At 45.8% G+C, this 21,141-nt stretch overlaps 1 protein-coding gene across 2 annotated transcripts; it reads left to right on the top strand.

The window, feature by feature from the left end:
- Nucleotides 1–1,179: 1,179 nt before the first annotated feature.
- Nucleotides 1,180–19,775, top strand: FST (follistatin). 2 transcript variants are annotated; one of them, XM_083403154.1, is made up of 6 exons: nucleotides 1,180–1,425; nucleotides 3,537–3,728; nucleotides 6,605–6,823; nucleotides 8,930–9,154; nucleotides 17,609–17,839; nucleotides 18,349–19,775. In XM_083403154.1, coding segments are annotated over exons 1-6 (951 nt in total). In that variant the 5' UTR covers nucleotides 1,180–1,343; the 3' UTR covers nucleotides 18,351–19,775. The 2 variants fall into 2 exon arrangements, with proteins under 2 accessions (XP_083259280.1, XP_083259279.1); XM_083403153.1 differs by having other exon boundaries at nucleotides 1,186–1,425; nucleotides 18,640–19,775.
- The last annotated feature ends 1,366 nt before the right edge of the window (nucleotides 19,776–21,141 follow it).

The following is a 21,141-nucleotide window of genomic DNA, read 5'->3' as shown; positions in this document are numbered from 1 at the left end:
TTTTATTCTTCGGGAAGAGGGACCGCCTACGTCGCCTCCCCATCGCCAGTCCCTTCTCCTTCTTCTTCTTCTTCTTCTTCTCCTTCTCCTTCCTCCTCTCCACCGCCGCCACCACCTTCCATTGCAACTCCAAATACTTCAGACGCCCCCAAGTGAAAAGACTCACACTTGGGTATTGAACCGGGCATTAAACTTTGATTTGTTTTTGACGAGTCCCAGAGAGGGCGAAATATGTGCGCGCCAGACACTTAACTACTGTTTGGAGGTGTGAGGGTTAGAGATTTATGAGTAGCCACAACATCTGGGGCGCGGGGCTGGTGGTGGGGAGACGGCGGGAGGGGTAGGGAGACCGTGCAACACTCCCCCCCCCCCGTCCAGACACTTACAGGGAGAGGGGCGCAGGAGAGACAGACAACGAGGACAACGCCAAGGCTTCGTCTTTTTCCTCTCGGGAGGAAAACTTCGTGACTGCTCAGTCGCCGTCTAGCTCAGCTTGCACCTCATTGCAAGCTTATAACTCTGCGCACACAATGCTCTTCCGTTCCAAACGCAATCGCTGTTTTGCAACTCGCATATCACCCCCCCCGGCCAGGTTGGGCTGGGAAGGGGCTAGGGAACTCGGGTGGGAAAAGCAGGCGCTGCAAACCAGCGAAACGGGCTTTCGAAACAGACTCCCTAAGAAGTAGCGTCTCCTGTCTAAACGCGCCTCTCTCCCCCCTTCTTTTCCATGCGCCCTGGTTTATTAGTGAAGTCAGGGGGTGCTCTTATAAGCTTTTTTTTCCCCTTTTATTTTAAGGCTACTAGAAACTGTTGTTGTTGGCTTCAGACACACGCACACAAACCACCACAACAACGAACGCTCCTTCCTTCCTGCTACCGCAGGCGGTAAGAAAGGTGAGGCGAGTCCCTTTGGGTAGGTAGAGTCGGTCTAACCGCCAGTGTGGCGAGTGGAGTGCCTGGCTTGCGGAGCGTAAAGACTAGATGGGCGCGCGTGTCTGTGTGTGCCCGCGCGCGCGCGCGCACCTAAAAAAAAAGGGGGGGGGGTCGGATCATTGGAAAGGGTTTCACACTGATTCGCACTCAACTTTTAAAAATCTCCAACACTCTTACCCCCCCCACCTCCGAACACACACAGACACTCGCGCGCGCACACACACACACATTAGGAGACCGCCCACCGCAGAGCTAAGACCCCATAGATTTAAAGAGAGGCAGCATTCAGAGCCTGACGTTCATTCAATAAGCAGGCTTGTCTGTCTGGCGTGCTCTTTCGTTTCCCTCGTCTTCCTCCTGCTACTTGAGAGGTCGCGTCTTCTCTTTCCGCTGGAGGGAAATAACTAAGGATGTTAAACCAGAGAATCTTCCCGGGCATGGTTTTTCTCCTACTGTTTTTCTGCCACTTCATGGAAGATCAAACAGCACAGGGTAAGATGCGCTTTTACGCCTTTTTAATGTGCAGATGTGCCTAGTCTGTCATCCGTCTGCCTAGAGAGAGTCTGTCTGTCTACCCTTTCTGCCTTCTTCCCTCACGCTTTTCTCCAGAGACTCCCGTCAGATGAGCTGACTGTGGAACTCAACGGGGCATGCCTCTGAGCAGACATGTCTGGCATTTTGCATGTCTACGGCTGCCGTCTCGGACATAAATAAACAAGTCCGTTCAACTCCTAATGGGACTTACTTTTTTGGGTGGAAACGTGTGCTTAGGATTGCTCTGCGCGGGGTCCTTGGCACAAATGGCGCAGAAGTGACAGGGCGATCCGCGTTTGGCCGGGTGCATCGGGCAGAGAAGCTAGGCGCAATCATCATTAAAATCTTGATTGCCTTCATCATCATTAGCTCTAGCCCCTTTCTCAATAGCTTTTATCTTGCATCCCTAACGCGCTGCAGCTTAAATGAGCCGCTGCACCAGCTCAGAACTTTTCTGAGTTCGACCACCACGGAGGTCTGGTTTTGAACATGTGTGAATCTGTGTGTGCTCCCGCGCGCGCCTGAGAGAGGGGGAGGGAGGGAGGGAGAGGCTGTGCAGTTTTGTTTTTGTTGTTGCAGCTTTTTGGTAAGGTTGCTGTTTAATTTGCTAAAATCATCTTGGCGCGGCGAGGATGGGAATATGGACTCCGAAAGGAACTCATTATTATAGCTCACACTCCTAGAGGAAAAGAGTTTTTTCAAGTTTGGATAATTGTTTTATGTGCCCCTGCTTTCCTCCAGTTTTATGCCATTCTGTGAACTTTGGCAAAGGATATCTTAGGGTGATTTAAAAAAAAAACAACCCACAATGTAACCACGTATTTTCGCCCCCATCTGCACTCCAGTATTGATTAGATGTGGATTGAGGGGTTATTAGGATACTTCTACAGTTTAGACTTGGGCATTTATTTCTGTTTCCTTTGTGAATGATTATGCCTCCCTTGGTGCTATATTGCAACCTTAGACTGGCAGCAGCTAAAATACGATAATTATTATTACCATTACTATTTTGAAGTTTTGAGGCGGATAGATTTGGTGCTTGGGACCACGTTAGTCGTGTGTGTGTGTGTGTGTGTGTGTGTGTGATATTTCCTTCTGCATTCTTTGCTCTGGCAAAATTCCCATATGGATAAAGAAGCAGAATCGATTGCCACTGAGTGTTTGGAGGAGTCACATTGGTGGTTCACGAGGGACTGGCCCCCCCTCCCCCAAATTCTTCAATCTCAGAGAATGGAGCGACAGGTCTAATCAGTGTTCTTGGTTCGGATCCAGAAGCAGCAGCAGCAGACAGCCGCAAGGTTGTTGTTGTGGGTAACTGTGTGTTTGTGTGCGCGTATGTTCCCCCAATTGTTTTTCTCTAGTAAACCAGTGTAAACTTGTGTAGCTTAATCCGATTCTTCTCCGCTTCCCTCCTCCTGCGCTTAGCAGTACGCGTGCACACTTCGGTCACTCACTCCTCCACTACAAGCCATCTAGTTCTTCTATTGATGAAATCAGCAAAGTTTGATGATTTCGAAAGACTACGGTTTTATCATCGCTGCTACCACCGTTGCCAAATCCTATACTTTGGGTGGAGGAACGGGAAAGACTGTAGTGAAATTTCCCCGTCGGTTGTGTGTGTGCCAACTTTTATGTATGAATTAAGCAAGGGGGTGGAGTGTGGGATGGACAAATGAGGGGGAGATAATAAGCGTCATTTTTTTTCTTATGATCTTCTCCTTCCTTTTTTTTAAAAAATAGTAATTCCTGAGATCTATTTCGCACCCTTGCCACGTGCAATTAAGTCTTTTCAGGCCCCCACCCTACCCTACGCGCCACACTCCCCTCCAAAGCTACAGCGCTTTCTCCATATGGAAAAGTAAGACGTCAAATTGGCTTGATCAGGTTATTGGAATAGCGCTTCCATTTGGTCCAGAGGAGAAGCTTCAGGTTATGAAACCGGACAAATAAAAAGTAAACAGTCTAGTAAAAGTCAATGAAAGCCGCACGTGTTGTGTCTGGGTCACTGGTAACTGACATTGATATGGCTGGGTCTCTCTCTCTCTCCCTCTCTCTCTTTCTGAATGCAGCTGGGAATTGCTGGCTCCGGCAAGCCAGGAACGGCCGCTGCCAGGTCCTCTACAAAAATGGTCTCAGCAAGGAGGAGTGCTGTAAAACCGGCAGGCTTACCACTTCTTGGACCGAGGAGGACGTCAGCGATCACGTGCTTTTCAAGTGGATGATTTTCAGCGGGGGTGCCCCGAACTGTATCCCTTGCAAAGGTGGGGGCCTCTTAAAAATAAAAATAGGAAAGGACTGCATTTCTTCCCCAGGGGTGTTCACATGTTGCATTCAATGAGTTGTGTGACAGCTTTGTACCTGTGTCCAGTGTAACATGTGAATGAATCTGTTAAGTTGCACAGTGCTGAGTCAGACACCATTGGTCCACACTGACCAGTAGTGTTTGCTCTGACCAGCAGCGCTTCTCTCTCCAAGGTCACACAGGCAGAACATTTTCCCCAGTCCTGCAACCTGAGAACTCTTCTTATCCCTGAAGCAGTCAGAGGTTGTGCTTGAGTTCTTCTGCATAGAAAGCTCTAAAACTGAGTTGCCGCCCCTTCCTAGGAAGGAGGAGACTTCTCACCCCACCCACCGCAGCCTAGGGCTTCGTAATTTGTGCCAAGGCTCAGAGCCCAGGCATCTGTTTTCAGTGCCGTGGGCTCAATCCTTTTCCACCCTGAGATCATCTGGTGAAGGGCGGGTTATATGCTGAATAACTAACTAACCATGTGATACATGTGGCAAGGCAGAAGATATTAAAGTGTCCCTGAGCTGGTAAGGGACACGGGTGGCGCTGTGGGTTAAACCACAGAGCCTAGGACTTGTCGATCAGAAGGTCGGCGGTTCGAACCCCACGACAGGGTGAGCTCCCGTTGCTCGGTCCCTGCTCCTGTCAACCTAGCAGTTCGAAAGCACGTCAAAGTGCAAGTAGATAAATAGGTACCACTCCGGCGGGAAGGTAAACGGCATTTCCGTGCGCTGCTCTGGTTTGCCAGAAGCGGCTTAGTCATGCTGGCCACATGACCCGGAAGCTGTACGCTGGCTCCCTCGGCCAATAAAGTGAGATGAGCGCCGCAACCCCAGAGTCAGCCACGACTGGACCTAATGGTCAGGGGTCCCTTTACCTTTGCCTGAGCTGGTACAGAGTGCATTTGCCTTGCCATTTTTTGACTAGCAAGAGCCCTACAGTAACAGAGAGGGCTTCCAGATCTCAGGTTGGTGTCTCTAGACAGTCTGCCATCCAGTGTCTCCTTCTCTACAAGAAAATGAATGCATTGACCGTAACAGCTTCTCCTTATAATAGACGTGGCTATTTTATTTTATTTTTGAAGGAGAGTTCCTGGGGCTCTAAGACTGCCTCGAGCTAATTCTAGATGTGTTTAGGGGCAGCTAGAGTTATGCAGAAATAAATTCTGCATGTGCTCTTCATACCAGAGTCTGCAGGTAGGCTTGCCAGCAGTTCCCCCTGTGCCTCTAACAGCTGCACAACAAGCAGAAGTTTGGCAGGCCACCCTTTCCCAGCCAATTCATCTTCATGCCGGGAGCAGCTTTTTGCCACATGGCTATTATGGCCACGGGGCCCCTGCCAGGAACAACAACAACACCCCTGTTCCTCTTACTGACCACTGGAGTCCAAAGCATGCTGTGATGAAGACTCAAGTTGAGCTCTGGTTACATGGGGGAACATGGTGTGTGAGTGAGCATGAAAGAGGAAGGTGGCAATCACTACGAACTTTCTTTTAGTGGCAACAGTGTGTAAAGCTCCATAGCTTTTGCTCACCTGGTGCCTTCCAGGTGTTTTCCTGCACTGGCCGGAGCAGATGGGAGTTGTAGTCCAAAACGTAAGGAGGGTGGCAGGTTGGCGAAGGCTGTTTTATAAAGAACTAAGATGTAGCAGGGGATGCAGGTGGCGCTGTGGGTTAAACCACAGAACCTAGGACTTGCCGATCAGAAGGTCGGTGGTTCGAATCCCCGCGACGCGGTGAGCTCCCGTTGCTCAGTCCCTGCTCCTGCCAACCTAGCAGTTCAAAAGCATGTCAAAGTGCAAGTAGATAAATAGGTACCACTCCAGCAGGAAGGTAAACAGAGTTTCCATGCTTCTCTGGTTTGCCAGAAGTGGCTTCGTCATGCTGGCCACATGACCCGGAAGCTATACGCCAGCTCCCTCGGCCAATAAAGCGAGATGAGCGCCGTAACCCCAGAGCCGGCCCCGACTGGACCTAATGGTCAGGGGTCCCTTTACCTTTTAAGGTGTAGCAGCAACTCACTTACCCAAGTATCTTGGGCAGGATTATTCTAGAATAATAATAATTTTAAAAAGAAATGGATCGCAGCCAGGGCTTTTCAGAAAGGCACGTGAAACCTTGGGCTGTCTGTAACTTAAATGACCTCCCCAATGAAAGAGGCTAGAGAGCAAAACCCAACAGGTCAGGAGTGCTGGATGAGCAGAGAAGATACTGCATAGCTCAGTCAGTAGAGCATGAGACTCCTCATCTCAGGGTTTCAGCCCCATGTTGGGCAAAAGATTGCATTGCAGTGGGTTGGAGCAGATGATCCTCTACAATTCTATTATTCTAACGGACTGGAGAAAGGGAGGAGCTGAGGCAGATTTCCTCAAAGAAGCAATCTTTGACATGCATCTCACTTGTTAGTCCTGCGCATGCAGTTTCTCGTTGGAGATCAGCCTCTTTGGCATGCCATCAGAAGGATAGCATGGTCCACCTTTTCAATGGAGGGGGGGCTCTAATGTCTGTTGCTACTGCCCAATGCTTGCTATATTGCAGGCTAATAACTGGGGAGTGCAGAGACATTATTTTGTGCCTCTAGCACCAGAATAAGGGGCATTTGGGAAGGAGTGGAGTGGATACGGACTTGTGCGTCACGTTGAAAGCATCTGGCTCAGCAAACGGGAAGATCCTGTGTTTTTATTTTATGGCCTTTTTGCTACGGTGAAGGGGAGAGGGGATAACCTTCCTTATATTCTGGGTCAGCCTGTGGTTGTTTGTGAAGCTGTGGTGAGGACTCTGGGTGTTTAATTAAAGCAATGTCTCTGGGTTTTTCTTCCACTGCCCTGCTCCCTTTCCCGTTTCCTCTTTAGAAACCTGTGAGAATGTGGACTGTGGGCCTGGGAAGAAATGCAAAATGAACAAGAAGAACAAACCTCGGTGTGTCTGTGCTCCAGATTGCTCTAATATCACATGGAAGGGCCCAGTGTGTGGCTTGGATGGGAAAACCTACAAGAATGAGTGTGCCCTTCTGAAAGCCAGGTGTAAAGAGCAGCCGGAACTTGAAGTCCAGTACCAGGGCAGATGCAAAAGTAAGTTTGCAACTTATCTGTTCTCTGGGTTGCAATGCTGGTGGGGGAGAAGGTATATCTGGAAAACCAGAAGTTGCTGGTGCTCCTGGTATACTACTTATCATGGTATATAATGCAGGAGATACCAGTGCAGAAAAGTGCTTTGTGGATTCTAACTCAATTTCCCCCAGTAAGGACTGTGTACACGTCATACATTTAAAGCACATGGCTTCCCCTCTAAAAAAGGAAAGAGAATCCTGGGATCTGTAGTTTGTTAAGGGTGCTGAGAAGCCTGTCCTATCCATGTGTAACGGAATGAGGTGGTAGAGTCCTCAGGCGGTTGGCTCAAGTGTTCTTCTTCAGGCTATAGGTGGGGAATGCCACTTGAAAATTACCCTCCCCCCAACCAAAAAAACAATTAACATGTGTGCAATTAAAAAGCAAGAATAATCCTGGAGAATAGTCAAAGCTGATCCTGCCCCTTGAGGCCCTAGTTGTTTCCATGTGCTGGGAGCTGTTACTTTTTCCACAACAGAACATTCACAGTGTCACACTCATCCACATAACAGGGGTGGAGGTTGGTATCATGGCACCCCGGGCGAGAACAAAATTTGGCAGGCACCCCTCCCTGCCTAAATATTTCTTATTTTCACAATAATTCCTTTTGATACAGTTGCTTTTTTATGGCTCTTCTCAGTAAGGACCCATATAAATATAGATGATGATGATGATGATGATGATGATGATGATGTGCCCTCTTGGCTTGGCAAGGGTTCACCACAAGGGGCACCGGGATGCAGAGAATGTGGCACCTACTTCAAGTTTTAAAAACATCAGTGCTATCCATGTTGTGGCTAGTAAACCAAGCAGGGGTAGGGAACTGGATCGGGCCAATGGGCCGGATCCTTATGTCCCTCTTGCCACCACAGATAAGGGAGACTTAAACACAGCAAGTTCATTCCCTGCCCCACCCCCACCTCGCTGTGTTTCAATTCACATTTGCATGGTGTTGTTCACACCAGACAGGAGGCAGATGTGTCTTCGCCTGCATGCGCATGGCTTTGCAACCCTCTCCACCTGGAATTCCTACTCTTGCAGCTGTCATCTGCCTCATGTGTGGTGGCTGTCTCACACATACACATCCTTCTTAAGTATGAAGTAAACGCGGCTAATCATATTGAAGCTCTGCATGGGGCTATCTTTGAAGGTGACTCAGAAACTCATAACTCATCCAGAATGTGGCCGCCAGACGGGGAACTGGGAGCAGCTGCCGGGACTATATAACTCTGGTCCTGAAATATCTACATTGGCTCCCAGTACATTTCCTAGCACAATTTAAAATGTTGGTGCTGATGTTTAAAGCCCTAAACTGCTTTGGCTCTGTGTACCTGAAGGAGCATCTCCACCCCCACTGTTCAGCCTTGACACTGAGGCCCAGCTCTGAGGGCCTTCTGGCGGTTCCCTCACTGCGAGAAGTGAAGTTACAGGGAACCAGGCAGAGGGCCTTCTCGGCAGTGGCACCCTCCCATCAGATGTCAAGGAGACAAACAACTACACAACCTGCTAAATACATTTGAAGGCAGTCCTGTAACAGAATTTTATATTCCGTTGGAAGCTCTCCAGAGTGGCTGGGGCAGCCCAGTTGGATGAGTGGGGTATAAGTAACAAATTACTATTATTGTTGTAAGCTGGTTTGAGAAAAACAGCAGTTTACCTCAAGAAACTAGAGGATTCACCTGGATTGCAACAAACACCATGCATATGCGACTTCAAAAACTGGAAGTGGGAGCCCACTGGATGAAGACTAAGTAGTCTGGCTTGTTTTTGCCTGCTCACGCTTCACAAGCCCTGATGTGTGGGGCAGACAGATATATTTGTAGGGGTGGAGCAGGTGGGCCAGAATAGTTTGGGGAAAACAGGCCTAATTAGCCAGAAATGGACCAGAGACTCCCCACCACTGAGACAGAGTGGCCATCTCTTCACTATGTTCATTTCCATTTAACGTAAAAAGCTACAAAACAACTTCTCAATGGTTGTTGTTGGTGCCACATGTTATTCTAAGCTACTTGGTGGTGAAGGTGGTTCCTGTTGTTGCTCACAGGTCGTTCCCCCTGTCTATTCTTTCAGAGACCTGTAGGGACGTTTTGTGCCCTGGCAGCTCCACCTGTGTGGTCGATCAAAACAATAACGCTAACTGTGTGACATGCAATCGGATTTGCCCAGAGCCTACCTCCCCTGAACAGTATCTCTGTGGGAACGACGGGATCACATATGCAAGCGCTTGTCATCTGAGGAAAGCAACCTGCCTGCTCGGAAGATCCATCGGTCTAGCCTACGAAGGAAAATGTATCAGTAAGTACCATGCATTGGGGTGGGGAAAACCCGAGAGGCCTGAATGAAGGAGGCTACACCATCCAACTTGGGATCTGTGCCTCATGGGTGGAACCAGATATTGTGAGGGAAACACAGGGCTCCCTGCTCGGTGTCTAGTGGAGAGGCAGCCACAGGAGAGAACTGGCAGGTGGAAGGAGTGTTTATGAAAGGACCTTGGCTCAGTGATAGAGCATCTGTTCTGCATGCAGCAGATTGAATCCCTGCCATCTCCAGGCAGGGCTGGGAGAAAACCCAGTTTCAATTCCTGGAGAACGGCTGCCTGTCAGTGTAGACAATACTTGGCATAAGCCACTGTCTATGATCCTGTGTTTAACCTTTACCCTGACCAGTTCTCCTCTTCAAGTCATTTTAAATAGATTTTCCCCCATCTGAGGACACACACCCCTCCTTCCTGCCCATAGAACCTCTTCTGTGTGGACTCTCCACCAGTTATCTTGGTAGGTTTTCTGAGTTCACCTCAGATGAGTGAGGGCCAACTGTATCTACTGAAGAGCGAGGAAAATACTGTTTTATAGAATCACACCGCAGGAATGTAGGACTTTGAACACTCAAAAAGTGCTCTATAAACTTTAAATATTACCATTTACGGTTATTGTAATCCCCATTCTGCTTCCTCTTGTCTCACGGGGAAGTTTACCAATGCGTGAAGTGGCAAATGGTTGTGGGGCTACCCTATTGGGAGCCAGATAGCTTCCATCAGTCGCCTTAACAAGAAGGGCAATGAGCACCATACAACAGCCAGTGTCAGAGAGTGTCTATTCAATATTGGCTGGATGAGACACCTGGATTTCGGCAACCTGTAAGCCAGAGGAACCCACCAGAGTGGAGAGAGGTTGCTTTCAGGGTATCTGTGCCCCTCAGATATAGGTGGCATAAGCCAGCAAGGCAAATTTATATTCATTTACTTTACACACACTGGCCCCCACAATGATTCTGTGAGGTATGATTTACATTTTAAAGAACTAAAGGCTTTGAGAGAAAGAGGGTGTGAGATAGAGACTTGATCAAGGCAACCTGATGATTCTGTGACAGGGATCTTATTTCAAACCACATTTCCTTGCCCTCAAACTACATTTCTGTTACAATTAAGATGGCAAGGTTTAGATCAGGGGTGAGGAACCTGCTGACTAAATATTCTGTCATTGGTAAATGTTGGCTGTGCAGGTTGGGGCTGATGAGAATTGGAGTCCAACAATGTTGGAACCTCAAGTTCCCCACACCTGATTTAGTTGCTAAATTGCTTAGATGCATCAATTACATTGACAAAAAAGGTGCCCTGAGGTCAACTTGAAAATTATTTTTAATAGCCATAGTTACATATTAACACTGCAGATAGAAAGTATCATCTTGCAAGAGGTATTCTTTCCTATGTGAAAAGGAAATGCCTCTTACAAAATTCTGCCAGCTTCAATGCATGTGTTCAAACCAAATTTCAGCATGCTTCCCTCTTAAAAACTGATGTGGCTGTTTTCCTCTCATGGGAAAATGTACATAGATTGATGGGACAACCCTAATACATATACTCCATGTCAATGACTTGAGATGTTAGGAAGCTGCATGGATTCCTCCATGCTGGCCTCTGTACCACTAGTATGGGGTGGCTCCACTGTGGCAGAGGTCCCATGCTATCATACCCCCCAACATTTCTCCAATGAAATTAGGGAGGTCCCATTCCATAATGAGAGATATATATATAGATATATATATAGAGAGATATATATAACTATTTATACCCCACACATCTTACTGGGTTGCTCCAGCCACTCTAGGCAGCTCCCAGCATATATAAAAAACACAATAAAACATTAAACATTAAAAAAACCCTTCCTTATACAGTAATACCTCTGTGAACGTCCGCCTCATCTAGCGTCCATTCCAGCAAACATCCGCGGCAAACCCGGAAGCGCGCATGCGCAGACACGGCACTTTGCCCAGCGTCCTTTTCAGCTAGCAGCCGGGGCTCCAGAACAGAACCCAGTCGCAAAACAAGATAAGACTGTACAGGACTGCCTTCAAACAGCTTGAGGGTCAGATAACTCCATAACCTCCAATATTTCTCCAATGAAAATAGGGACATCCTAGGGGAAAGTGGGACATTCTGGGATCAAATCAGAAAACTGGGATGGCTTCTCTAAATCAGGGACGTCCTTGGGAAATAGGGACTTTTGGAGGGTCTGTGCTATGCCCAAGTGGGCGCAAAAGCTCACGAAGCCCTAAAATAGGGCTTTCCATTATGGGGAGCCACCTGCTTAGAGCCACTGGACCCAAAGCCCTGTGCATCCCCTGAGGTCCCCTGCCCCCACGATCTATGAGCTGATCCAACTAGTATTTGGATGTGGTGGTGACAAGTAGACATCTATAGTGTTGCACTGTTAATCAATTAAACTATCAGGTAATAATAATCCCCTAAAATTTCTCCTTCATCCGGCAACCATAATCATTCTAATACAATTTCTTTGCAACAGAAGAGGAGCAGATGGCAGTTTAAGTGACAGCAAGGGGAGAGACTCAGGAGTTGGGCTGGTGCTGAAATTCATAATTCCAGACTTGAAAAATGCAGATTTGGGTAACTCCAATAGGAGACTAGTATTGTGAGCCCAAAAACGCAAATGTGGGTAACTACAATATGAGGCTGGTATTATGAGCCCCAAATTTCTTCTCCGGTTCAGATTTTAACCTGAGTCCAAGAAGACCTTCAGTCCTCCCTTCCATCCTATCACTCAGTACGCCAAGGCTGGAAAAAGGTTTTTCTCATCCCTTCTTTCTTTGATGCTATGGCTATGCACGCTACAAACTGTTATTTCCCCATTCCTGTGAGAGATCTAGATTTTGTAAGGGAGAAAAGCTATTTTCGGTCCATGTAAAATAATATTCCCCATGAATTGTTGTTCAGGCAGTTGTTTCTATTGGAATCCAGTTGACTTCAACACTGAAGCCATGTGGTCTGAAAACATCTTCAAAGATCTGGTATCCTCATGTATTTGGGGTTCCAACGGGAGGTGGGCCAAAGATTTGTCCTCAGTAATTGTCAGCTGAATTAAATAGAAAGTTTTATTGAACTAAAACCTGGATTTCTGGATTCCAGGAATACATTCCTACTTGGTTTTTAAGTAATTTTGGAACTTTTAGCATTTTCTTCTGCTGTGGTTTTGGTGTGGAAGATGAGGAATGGAATGTGTTGCGCAAGGGGCGCGCCAGTTTTTCTCTACTTTTTGGTCAAGACTAGCCTTTCAGTGGCATGGAAATTTCTACAGAAAATCCACTTTTCTAATTCCATTTACCTGGCTGCTATATCTCTGCCATTTCCCCTCTTGTTTCAACTTCTTGCACCTTCCTCATAGATCACCGTACCCACTGAGGAATTACCTTTGCAAAGTCAGTCAGATTCGTATCACAGATGGCAGCTAAGGGTCAGGATAAGTGAGGGCAACTGAAAGAAACCTTTTTGCAAGGAGTACCCCCCAGAATTGAGGCTTTCGTCACAGGCAGAAATACAGTCAAAAGCAGTTAATACTTTTAGCCCTAGTTAACGCAATAATTTTTCTACAAAACCCAGTTCCCTGCTGATTCCAGTATGGAACTTGAAGATACAGTGGTACCTCGGGTTAAGAACTTAATTTGTTCCGGAGGTCCGTTCTTTACCTGAAACTGTTCTTAACCTGAGGTACCACTTTAGCTAATGGGGCTTCCTGCTGCTGCCGCCGCACCGCCGGCTGGCGATTTCTGTTCTCATCCTGAAGCAAAGTTCTTAACCCGAGGTACTATTTCTGGGTTAGCGGAGTCTGTAACCTGAAGCATCTGTAACCCGAGGTACCACTGTAGAGGGTTGGGGTTGCATGTGATCGGAGACGACTTTTGCCTGTTTCCACAGAAGACATGCTCCTCTCCATCTTCCAGAAACTTTCTCATTCACCTTGGTGATGCTTTATAACTCTGTCCTATTGGGGAAACTTGGGAGTTCAGATCATTTGTTAAAGTTGTGCTCTCCCCTTTCTCCAAAAAGGGCAGGCTTTTGGGAAAAGGGCTTTTTAACCTCGTTCTCACAAACAGTGGATAGCATGTTGAACTCTCAGTGCTGTACCAATTCAGATTGCAGCTATGGACGTACATGATCAAATGCTTCTCCATACAATAAATAAATAAATAAATGTAGTAGAAAAGTAGATCAAAAAGAGAACTTCTAGCTTAGCTTTTTTTTCTGGCACTCTAGTTTTCTAGGGATTTTTGTAGGGAGCTCTCTCTTTTTTTGCATTCAGCCATTTGAGCTCATATGTACAGTCTCAAGAGGCATTGTCCTGGCAAAGTTTTACCACCTCATCTGTCATTTGTGGGGGTCAGACATTGGATTAGCAACATATCCTGTGTCTTTTCCCCCAAGATCAAGTGCTGTGCATCACAGCTGAGCGGGGTTCTGAATGTATGTTTAACTTACTTAAATCTGGCACTCTATAGACACTACACCTCAATAGCTCCTTTGTACTTACATTCCCTTACATTAAAGGACTCTGTCCTGCTCTGCCACCCAGGCGGCTTTCCTAAGTGCTACTAAAAGCACATTTTAGTCCAGAATGCATCACTTTGTGAGCATTTACAATGGATGATGAAAAGCAAAGAACTTCATATTTTAAGTCTGTGACTTCTACAAGTGAAAAATGCAGAACCCTATTTGAACATACCTGGGGAAATCAGGCAACTGGTGATATCTGCCAGTGTCAAAATTAGTGACAGGGAACCATCACTACCAGCCCGGGTCATGCATGGTGCTGGGCTTGGAAAAAACAAATTCAGAAAAAATAAGCTGAGCCTGTTGTCTCCCTGATGATACCACTGAGAGTATGGCAGCTTCTGGTCCCTCCCTCAGCTGCTTCAGTGAGCTTTCCAGTCATTCTCCCCCACTACCCACTTGCATTCTCATCTTTCTAGGGCTGCCATATGTCTGGAATACGTCCATCAAAAATGGCATCCAGGTGGCATTTTGGGAAATCAGACAATATGTCTAGGAAAACCCAGGCCTATGGCAGTCCATATCAAAAATGTGGGTTTTTTTGGCAAATATTTTTTTCCAAAAAAAGCTTTTTAAATATGGCAACCCTACATCCTTCCATTTATGTTTGGTCAAGGGATTAAAGCACATATTGGACATTTAGGTTAGCACAGTTAAAGAAGATTGAAGTGCTCTGTGGCCCTAGTGTAACAAATCCACTTAAAAAAAAATCAACAGACTTTCTGCAGTTAGGAAAGTGACAGGGAAGTACACTGAAATTGTGGGATGAAGGAACAATTAACACGGAGCTATATAAACACTGCACAAGCAAATCAGGAGGTCAACTGGGGAACTACAGGAGATGAACAAAACAAGGGGACTTTCTTTCATATTCACCTCTCTTACGCCTGGACCATTGAGAAATGCAATTTCCACAGTGCTATACACAGCATGGGGGAAACTAGATCTCCCACACGAGTGGGGGAATAACGGTGCAGCCATGTTAGCGTGCAAAATAGCCATAGCATCCAAGAAAGAAGATAATACAAGTTTCAGCTGAAGGATGTACAACTGAAGCCAACGGCTGATGTGATTCCCTATATAATTTACTAATTTGATAATCAGCTGCAAATTATATCTCTTGTACTGAATTTATGGACAGAAAGAAAGGCAACAGCTACAATCTAAAAAAGCACTTTGCATGTGGCCAAAATCTTAGATGTTTAACTTTTTTTAACAGCAGCTCCCCCCTTCCCTGCCTCACCACTGCCCTATACAGTCACATACACTATATACTCCATGCTAAAACAATAAAGACTGCAGTGGATCCTACAAAGTAAATAAATTTGACCTGTACTGATTGCATGAAATGTTGTCCTCAGTTGGCTGTAAACATTGAAGCTAAAGGACCTTGACTTGCAAAATCTACAGCCTGTGACATTTCTACGCAAACTCGAACATAGGCAAAATGAGTACAGTAACCATTCAAGACAGAGAGGTTTCTGATCACGCAATCTCCCCTTGCTTTGCCGTGCTAACCTAACACCTAGAGCGGGAGACAAAACTTTGATCTTGTTTGGGCTCCTTGCTGTAACACGAGCTGATTTTGCAACTCCTTCTGGTGTCATAAGTGGTTTGCTACATTATCTGACCCTTCTGAGAATGCAGAGCTAGTCATTCAGTGTGACCATTGCGGCTGGGTCTGCCACTGTTTATAAAAATAGAGGACTAATTGAGCCCTCGAAAGCAAGATGCTTCTCCCTCCCTCCCTCCCTCTCTCCTCGCATGCCTTTCCCTTAAAAACCCTATTCTGATCTTTGGTCTCAAAGATCGAGCACAGGGGTCTTGGGACCAGCAGTAATTACTAGTTTATAACATTGTGCCAGCACTGGGAGCTGTCCCTGTGCCCAGAGTTGGCTCAGCAGCTCATGTGGAAGCTGTTACATTGGCAGTAGGCCACTACCTCTGACCTGGAAGATCAGTATGACACAAGAGCCACATAGCCCACTTCTAAGTCCTCCTGGGTTCCATGGGATTTGCTCCCTTGAGAGTATGCTTATGCTTACGGATCTCAGTGGCAAATGTGTGTCACCAACACCCCCTTTATCAGGCAACCTAGGGCCATTTTGAGGGCAGTCATGTGCGTTTTCTTTTATTCATAGGGAATGGGCCTAAAAATTCACCTTGAATCTCTGCCTTTTTAAAACCCCGGTTCCTCTCAAGGTCACTCTGAATTCTCTCTGCTTTGGGTTTTGTTTCTAGTTCCCAGGCACTGTGTCTAAAACAACTCTGTGTTTCTTCATTCACTTGCAATGGGGAATCTAACATTAGCTAAAACTTTTCCCTTATTTTGGCCAGAGTGGATGAAGTTTGTAGGCACAGTAGTCCTTCCAGAGTGGATTATGCCTGTCAAATTGTGGATAAATTGATCCAAGTGGGGTTTTTTGGTGAGGGACATAAAAGGGATTCATTTTCGTCCATAATCCTGAGTGGGCGGGTCTGTCTTTCTTTTTGATGTGGCACTTCAGCATGGGAGGGAAAGACTCCTGAATCACTCTGATTCACCTGGTTATCCAGCCCACAGAGAGAGCTGACACTCACCCCTAGTGCTTTCCTATAGTCAGGCCCAGCCCTACCACTAGGCAAAGTGAGGAACCCGCCTCAGGCAGCAGATGCTGGTGGGTAGAAGCAGCAGCCACCCAGAGTTCCTCCTGAGCTCTGCAGCCATTCCCTTGTGTTGCCACACAGCCTCTCCTGACCTCTCTAGGTGTGGTGAAGAGTATTATCCTGTCATTAGTGTGGAAGTAAGATTCAACCACCAGCACAGTTGGTTTCTGTGTGTGGAGTAGAGGAGTGTCACCACCTTGTCCTTCACCCCAGACAACACCATTTTAAGGGCTGGCACTTTCTGTGGTGGCTGTTGCCAATAAATCAGATTTATAGGATTTGGCCATGGCAAGGGTTTCAGCTTGAGCCATTACACCCAAAGGCAAGTAGAGTAAAAGAATCCTAAGGCCAGCAAAGGAACAGATGGCACTCCTCAACCTTCCATGTTCAGAAGGTAGATCAGGCTAGCAAATGAATCTTGTTTCAAAACAGGAGAAGGAACAGGATTCTGCACCAAACAGGAGGATAGCAGTATAGCTTATGGGGTGCAGGGCAGGCTGGGTAGCCCACACAGCTCTGTCATCCATCACCTCACTGCCGTGCCTCTCAGTATCCAGCATCGTGACCCTGTCTCTCTACCTAGCCTGAGCAGACAGCATTGGAGGCTGGTCTGCTAGGATGAATGGAGCTCTGCCTTACCAATCTTAGTCTGTCCTCTGTCAGCCCCCACCTCCTAATAATAAGTCCAGAGAGTGGCACTAGCAGTCAGATTCCTCTTCGTTCTCCATCTCTTTGCACTTGCAGAATTCAGTAGGGAGGAGGATGGGGGCAAAACCAGAATTATTTGGCCCTGCCTATCATTGTCTCTTGTTCTACCTGCCATTGACTCTGGTTGCATCTACTGTTGGCCTCCCTGCCAGTCCTAAGGGGCATCAGCCTCTGCTGATTGAGAGTGTTGGATAAGGAAACCTCTCTGAGATTGCACTCACAGCCTCCAGTGCCTTTAGCTGAAACTCTCCCTCTTCTAGCTAAAACTTTCAGCCAGGGCCCCACCCTCCATCAGAAAGCCAGGAGACAAGTAAAACTCAATTTTAAGTCCTAGCTTCTCTCCACACCTCCAGCTTCACTGCCTCCTGTTGGGCAGTCACAGGGTTGTTGTTTTTTGGAATCGTCTTTGTGACCCTGCAGAAATTGTCACAATATAAATTCACAGTTACTTTGCTTTTGTTCTTTTTTTTTAAAAAAAAAACCAACAAGCAAGCAAACGTCAACCTCTTTCCCCCTCCCCTCTTTTTTTTTTTTTTAATGAAAATCTCTTGTAGAGGCCAAATCTTGCGAAGACATCCAATGCAGCACCGGGAAGAAATGTTTGTGGGATTTAAAAGTGGGCAGAGGCCGGTGTGCCCTCTGCGACGAGCTCTGTCCCGAAAGCAAATCGGATGAATCTGTTTGTGCCAGCGATAACACCACTTACCCAAGCGAATGTGCTATGAAGGAGGCAGCGTGTTCACTGGGTGTACTTTTGGAAGTAAAGCACCCAGGATCTTGCAACTGTAAGTGAGATTTTTAACCTTCCCAGGAACGGTTATCTTCTGAAGGCAAAACAGCCCCCAGTTTAGGGAAGACTGACACCCTTATTAAACATGAAAGGGAACATGAGAGAGATCTTATGCAGAAAGATTTATATATTATACAGACGTCTTGTGGTTCGTAAGGCATAACAGATAGCCAACAGCGGACATTTTGGGGAGCCTTTTCTCATTGTAGGAAAGGGTCTGCTTAACATCAGAGGGCTGCCTTAAATGCATCTTTCGGGCGATTTCCTGCCCTCTCTTAATATCGTTTGCTTCAGTGTGCTTTGCTGTTTGCTTTATTAACACTTGGCTACAATCTAATCGCACCCTCCCTCCCCACTCCCTCCCGCGACCCCCCTAGCTTAACACTTAACCACGTGGGCTGCTGTCTCCTTGCAGTTGCCTCTGAATGAAGGACTCAAAAAAATAAAAATAAAAAAGCAGTTTAAAAAACCTAGAACACAAGAGCACTTTTTATCTAATTTCAGGAATCTGCCAATAAAACCTGAGCCATTGAGTCTTCAGAACTTGCTGCAGTTATGACTTCATAGATTATGTAACACACACACACATGCACACAAAAACTTTATTGCGTAACAGCAGATGCCAAAGCGCATCTCACTACAAGCCACGCTTAAAAACAAAACAAAACAAAAAAAGAGTAAAAATGCAACTCTCTATCACGGCTATGCAGGGGGCTTTGAAAACATGCTCTGAGCTGCTTCTGCGCTGTTGTTGTCCGTGTTTAAACAACAGCTCCCCTGTATTCTCCCATCTAGCCATTAATGAAGATCTTGACGAAGAAGACGAAGACGACGACCAGGACTACAGCTTATCTTCCAATCAGTGGTAAAACTTCCATCACTTTTGGAACAGCCATTGGGCAAGAAATACAATGTCCATACTGTACATAAATGTATGCTTATTTATTTGGGGAAGAAAAAAGTATACATATAGTTGAATCTTGTAGACATTTATTTATACTGTGTCATGTTTTATAATTTATACATAAAAAAAATGTCCGATTGACTGTACACCTATTTTTTTTTTTTTTGGAAGAAATTTAATCGTTATGGGATGAACAGTGTTATTTATTGTGAGGTCTCTTGCCTGTATAGTAAAGCTTCTTCTTTTTTTCTTGTAAACTATAAATCCATTCCTTAAAGCTTATCCCCCCCATCCCCGTCACAACTCTTCATATCCTTGTTTCTGCCAGTGTTAACTCTTTTCCACTTTAACAAAACTTTGCATGTCAGTTTCCTGTTACATTTTTATTTATTGCATTTCCTTGCCGGTTCTGTACATACATCCACAATCCCTCGGGTATTTGTTTACAAGGAATCTTGACTGACCAAAAGGCGCTGTAAACTGACTTAACTATAGATTCGGGGTGCAATGAGGCAGTCTTTAAGGAAACCTCTTCCCCTTGGTTATCCCTTGGTTATGTTCTTCTGATTGATTCTTGTTATTGAGGTGATCTCAGTGTACTGGACATTTCTACTGTACTATGAGAATCCAAACCCAAAGATCGGATTATGAAGGCCGTTAATAGCTATATGGCTAAATGTAATGAGAGCATAATTTTTTATTGGAAAAAAAATACATTGTCACATGCATCAACGTTTTATTTGATGTTTCCTTTAAGATGGTCCTGCAGTTCCATTTTTAAAAGTCCTTTTCATTTCTCATTCAAAGTGTTCACAGAATATTATATCAAAGCTTTATCAGTTCAAGTTTCTTGCTTTTCATAATACTTTTTTTTTCTGAGGCAATTTTATATTTTCAAACATGGCGAGTTAAATATAAATTCATTTAAATATATAGTTTTGTACTTTTCTACCATGTAAATGTGCAATGTATATAAAAGTTATAATGTGTATTTGTAAATAAATTATGAGTGAAAAAAATAAAAAAATGGATTTCTTTTCCCTATAATACATTGGCTTCAGTTATTGGTTGCTTAATGTGGTTCTTCCCCACCACCAGCAAGGCTTTTTGAATGTGGAGGGAGTTAGTTTCAGAGCTGGCTTCCCAACTTGGTACCCTTCAGGTGTTGAACTACAATTCCCATCATCCCTCACCATTAGCTTTGCTGGCTGGGAGGGATGGGTGTTGCAGTCCGAAACAGCTGGAGGGCACCAAGTTTGCAAATGCAGGTTGTTATTTCGAGCCCCGGGAATTGTCTGGAGGCCTGTCAACTTAAAACTAAGCACGTATAGCCCTGGGCAGTGTCTGAATGGAAGACCATGAGGTAAATAATAATAATAATTTATTATTTATACCCCGCCCATCTGGCTGAGTTTCCCCAGCCACTCTGGGCAGCTCCCAATTGAGTATTAAAAACAATACAGCATTAAAATCCCTTATATGCTACTTTGAGTTCCATCATGGTAGCAAATTCGTACTTTTCTTTGGGTGTGGAAAAAATATCCCAATCTAGTGCTGGATGAACTCCAAGAGTTGGTGCTGACAGGGTTTCAAAATGGCTGCTTGCCTCATCATATGTGGTGAGCAGGAATAAGCGTCACATGGTTGGGAAGGGAAGCATTTATATGCTGGGAAACTGGTGGTGGTGGTTTTCTTTCAGATGAACCAAATAGAAGTGGACTAGGAAAATAATCTGTGGGCTAAGTAATTTTTGCAGTATTGGCTGGTGTGGAAGGGTGTCTCCACACCCTCCAAACACCAGTGTCGCTGCAGATAACCTGGGTGGGGATTGGGCAGGGCTATGGTGGAGGCAATCCAGCACTCCCACCTGAGTGAGCCAACCCCCAGAATGTTTACAACCCCACTGCTCTGCCCTCTCAAATTAAGTTCCATACCACTACACTGGCCACTAGTGGTCTTCTGAAGACTTATTTGCAGCACTACTTTAAACCTTATATTCTAATGGTGAATTTACTACTCCCACTATGTGATTTGGGGCCACATTGGTGATGACCAGTAGCAGAGAGCAAAGGGGAAAAAATTCACTGTGTGATGGTACAAATTCACATAGTGGATTCCAGTAGATCATTAGAAATTGCCATGAGATTGCAGGCCTCTGGCAAAATGCCTAGCATAGGACTGGAGAACCTGCATCCCTTCAGAGATGTTGCTGATCACCCCTGACTATTGGCTGAACTGACTGTGGACAGAGGTTGTAGGATGAGAGTTGAGGTCCAACAACACAGGAGCCATTGGTTTCCCATTTTTACAGCTCTGAGCCATAGTAAACCTGAAGAAATGATATCTGAACCTTAGTTCATTGGGGGATGTAGAGTGGCAGAGGAACCCTCTCC

This window comes from Podarcis tiliguerta, assembly GCF_965153285.1.
Source record: "Podarcis tiliguerta genome assembly, chromosome: 11".
Taxonomy (NCBI): Eukaryota; Metazoa; Chordata; class Lepidosauria; order Squamata; family Lacertidae; genus Podarcis; species Podarcis tiliguerta.
This window is presented reverse-complemented; position numbering and strand designations above follow the sequence as displayed.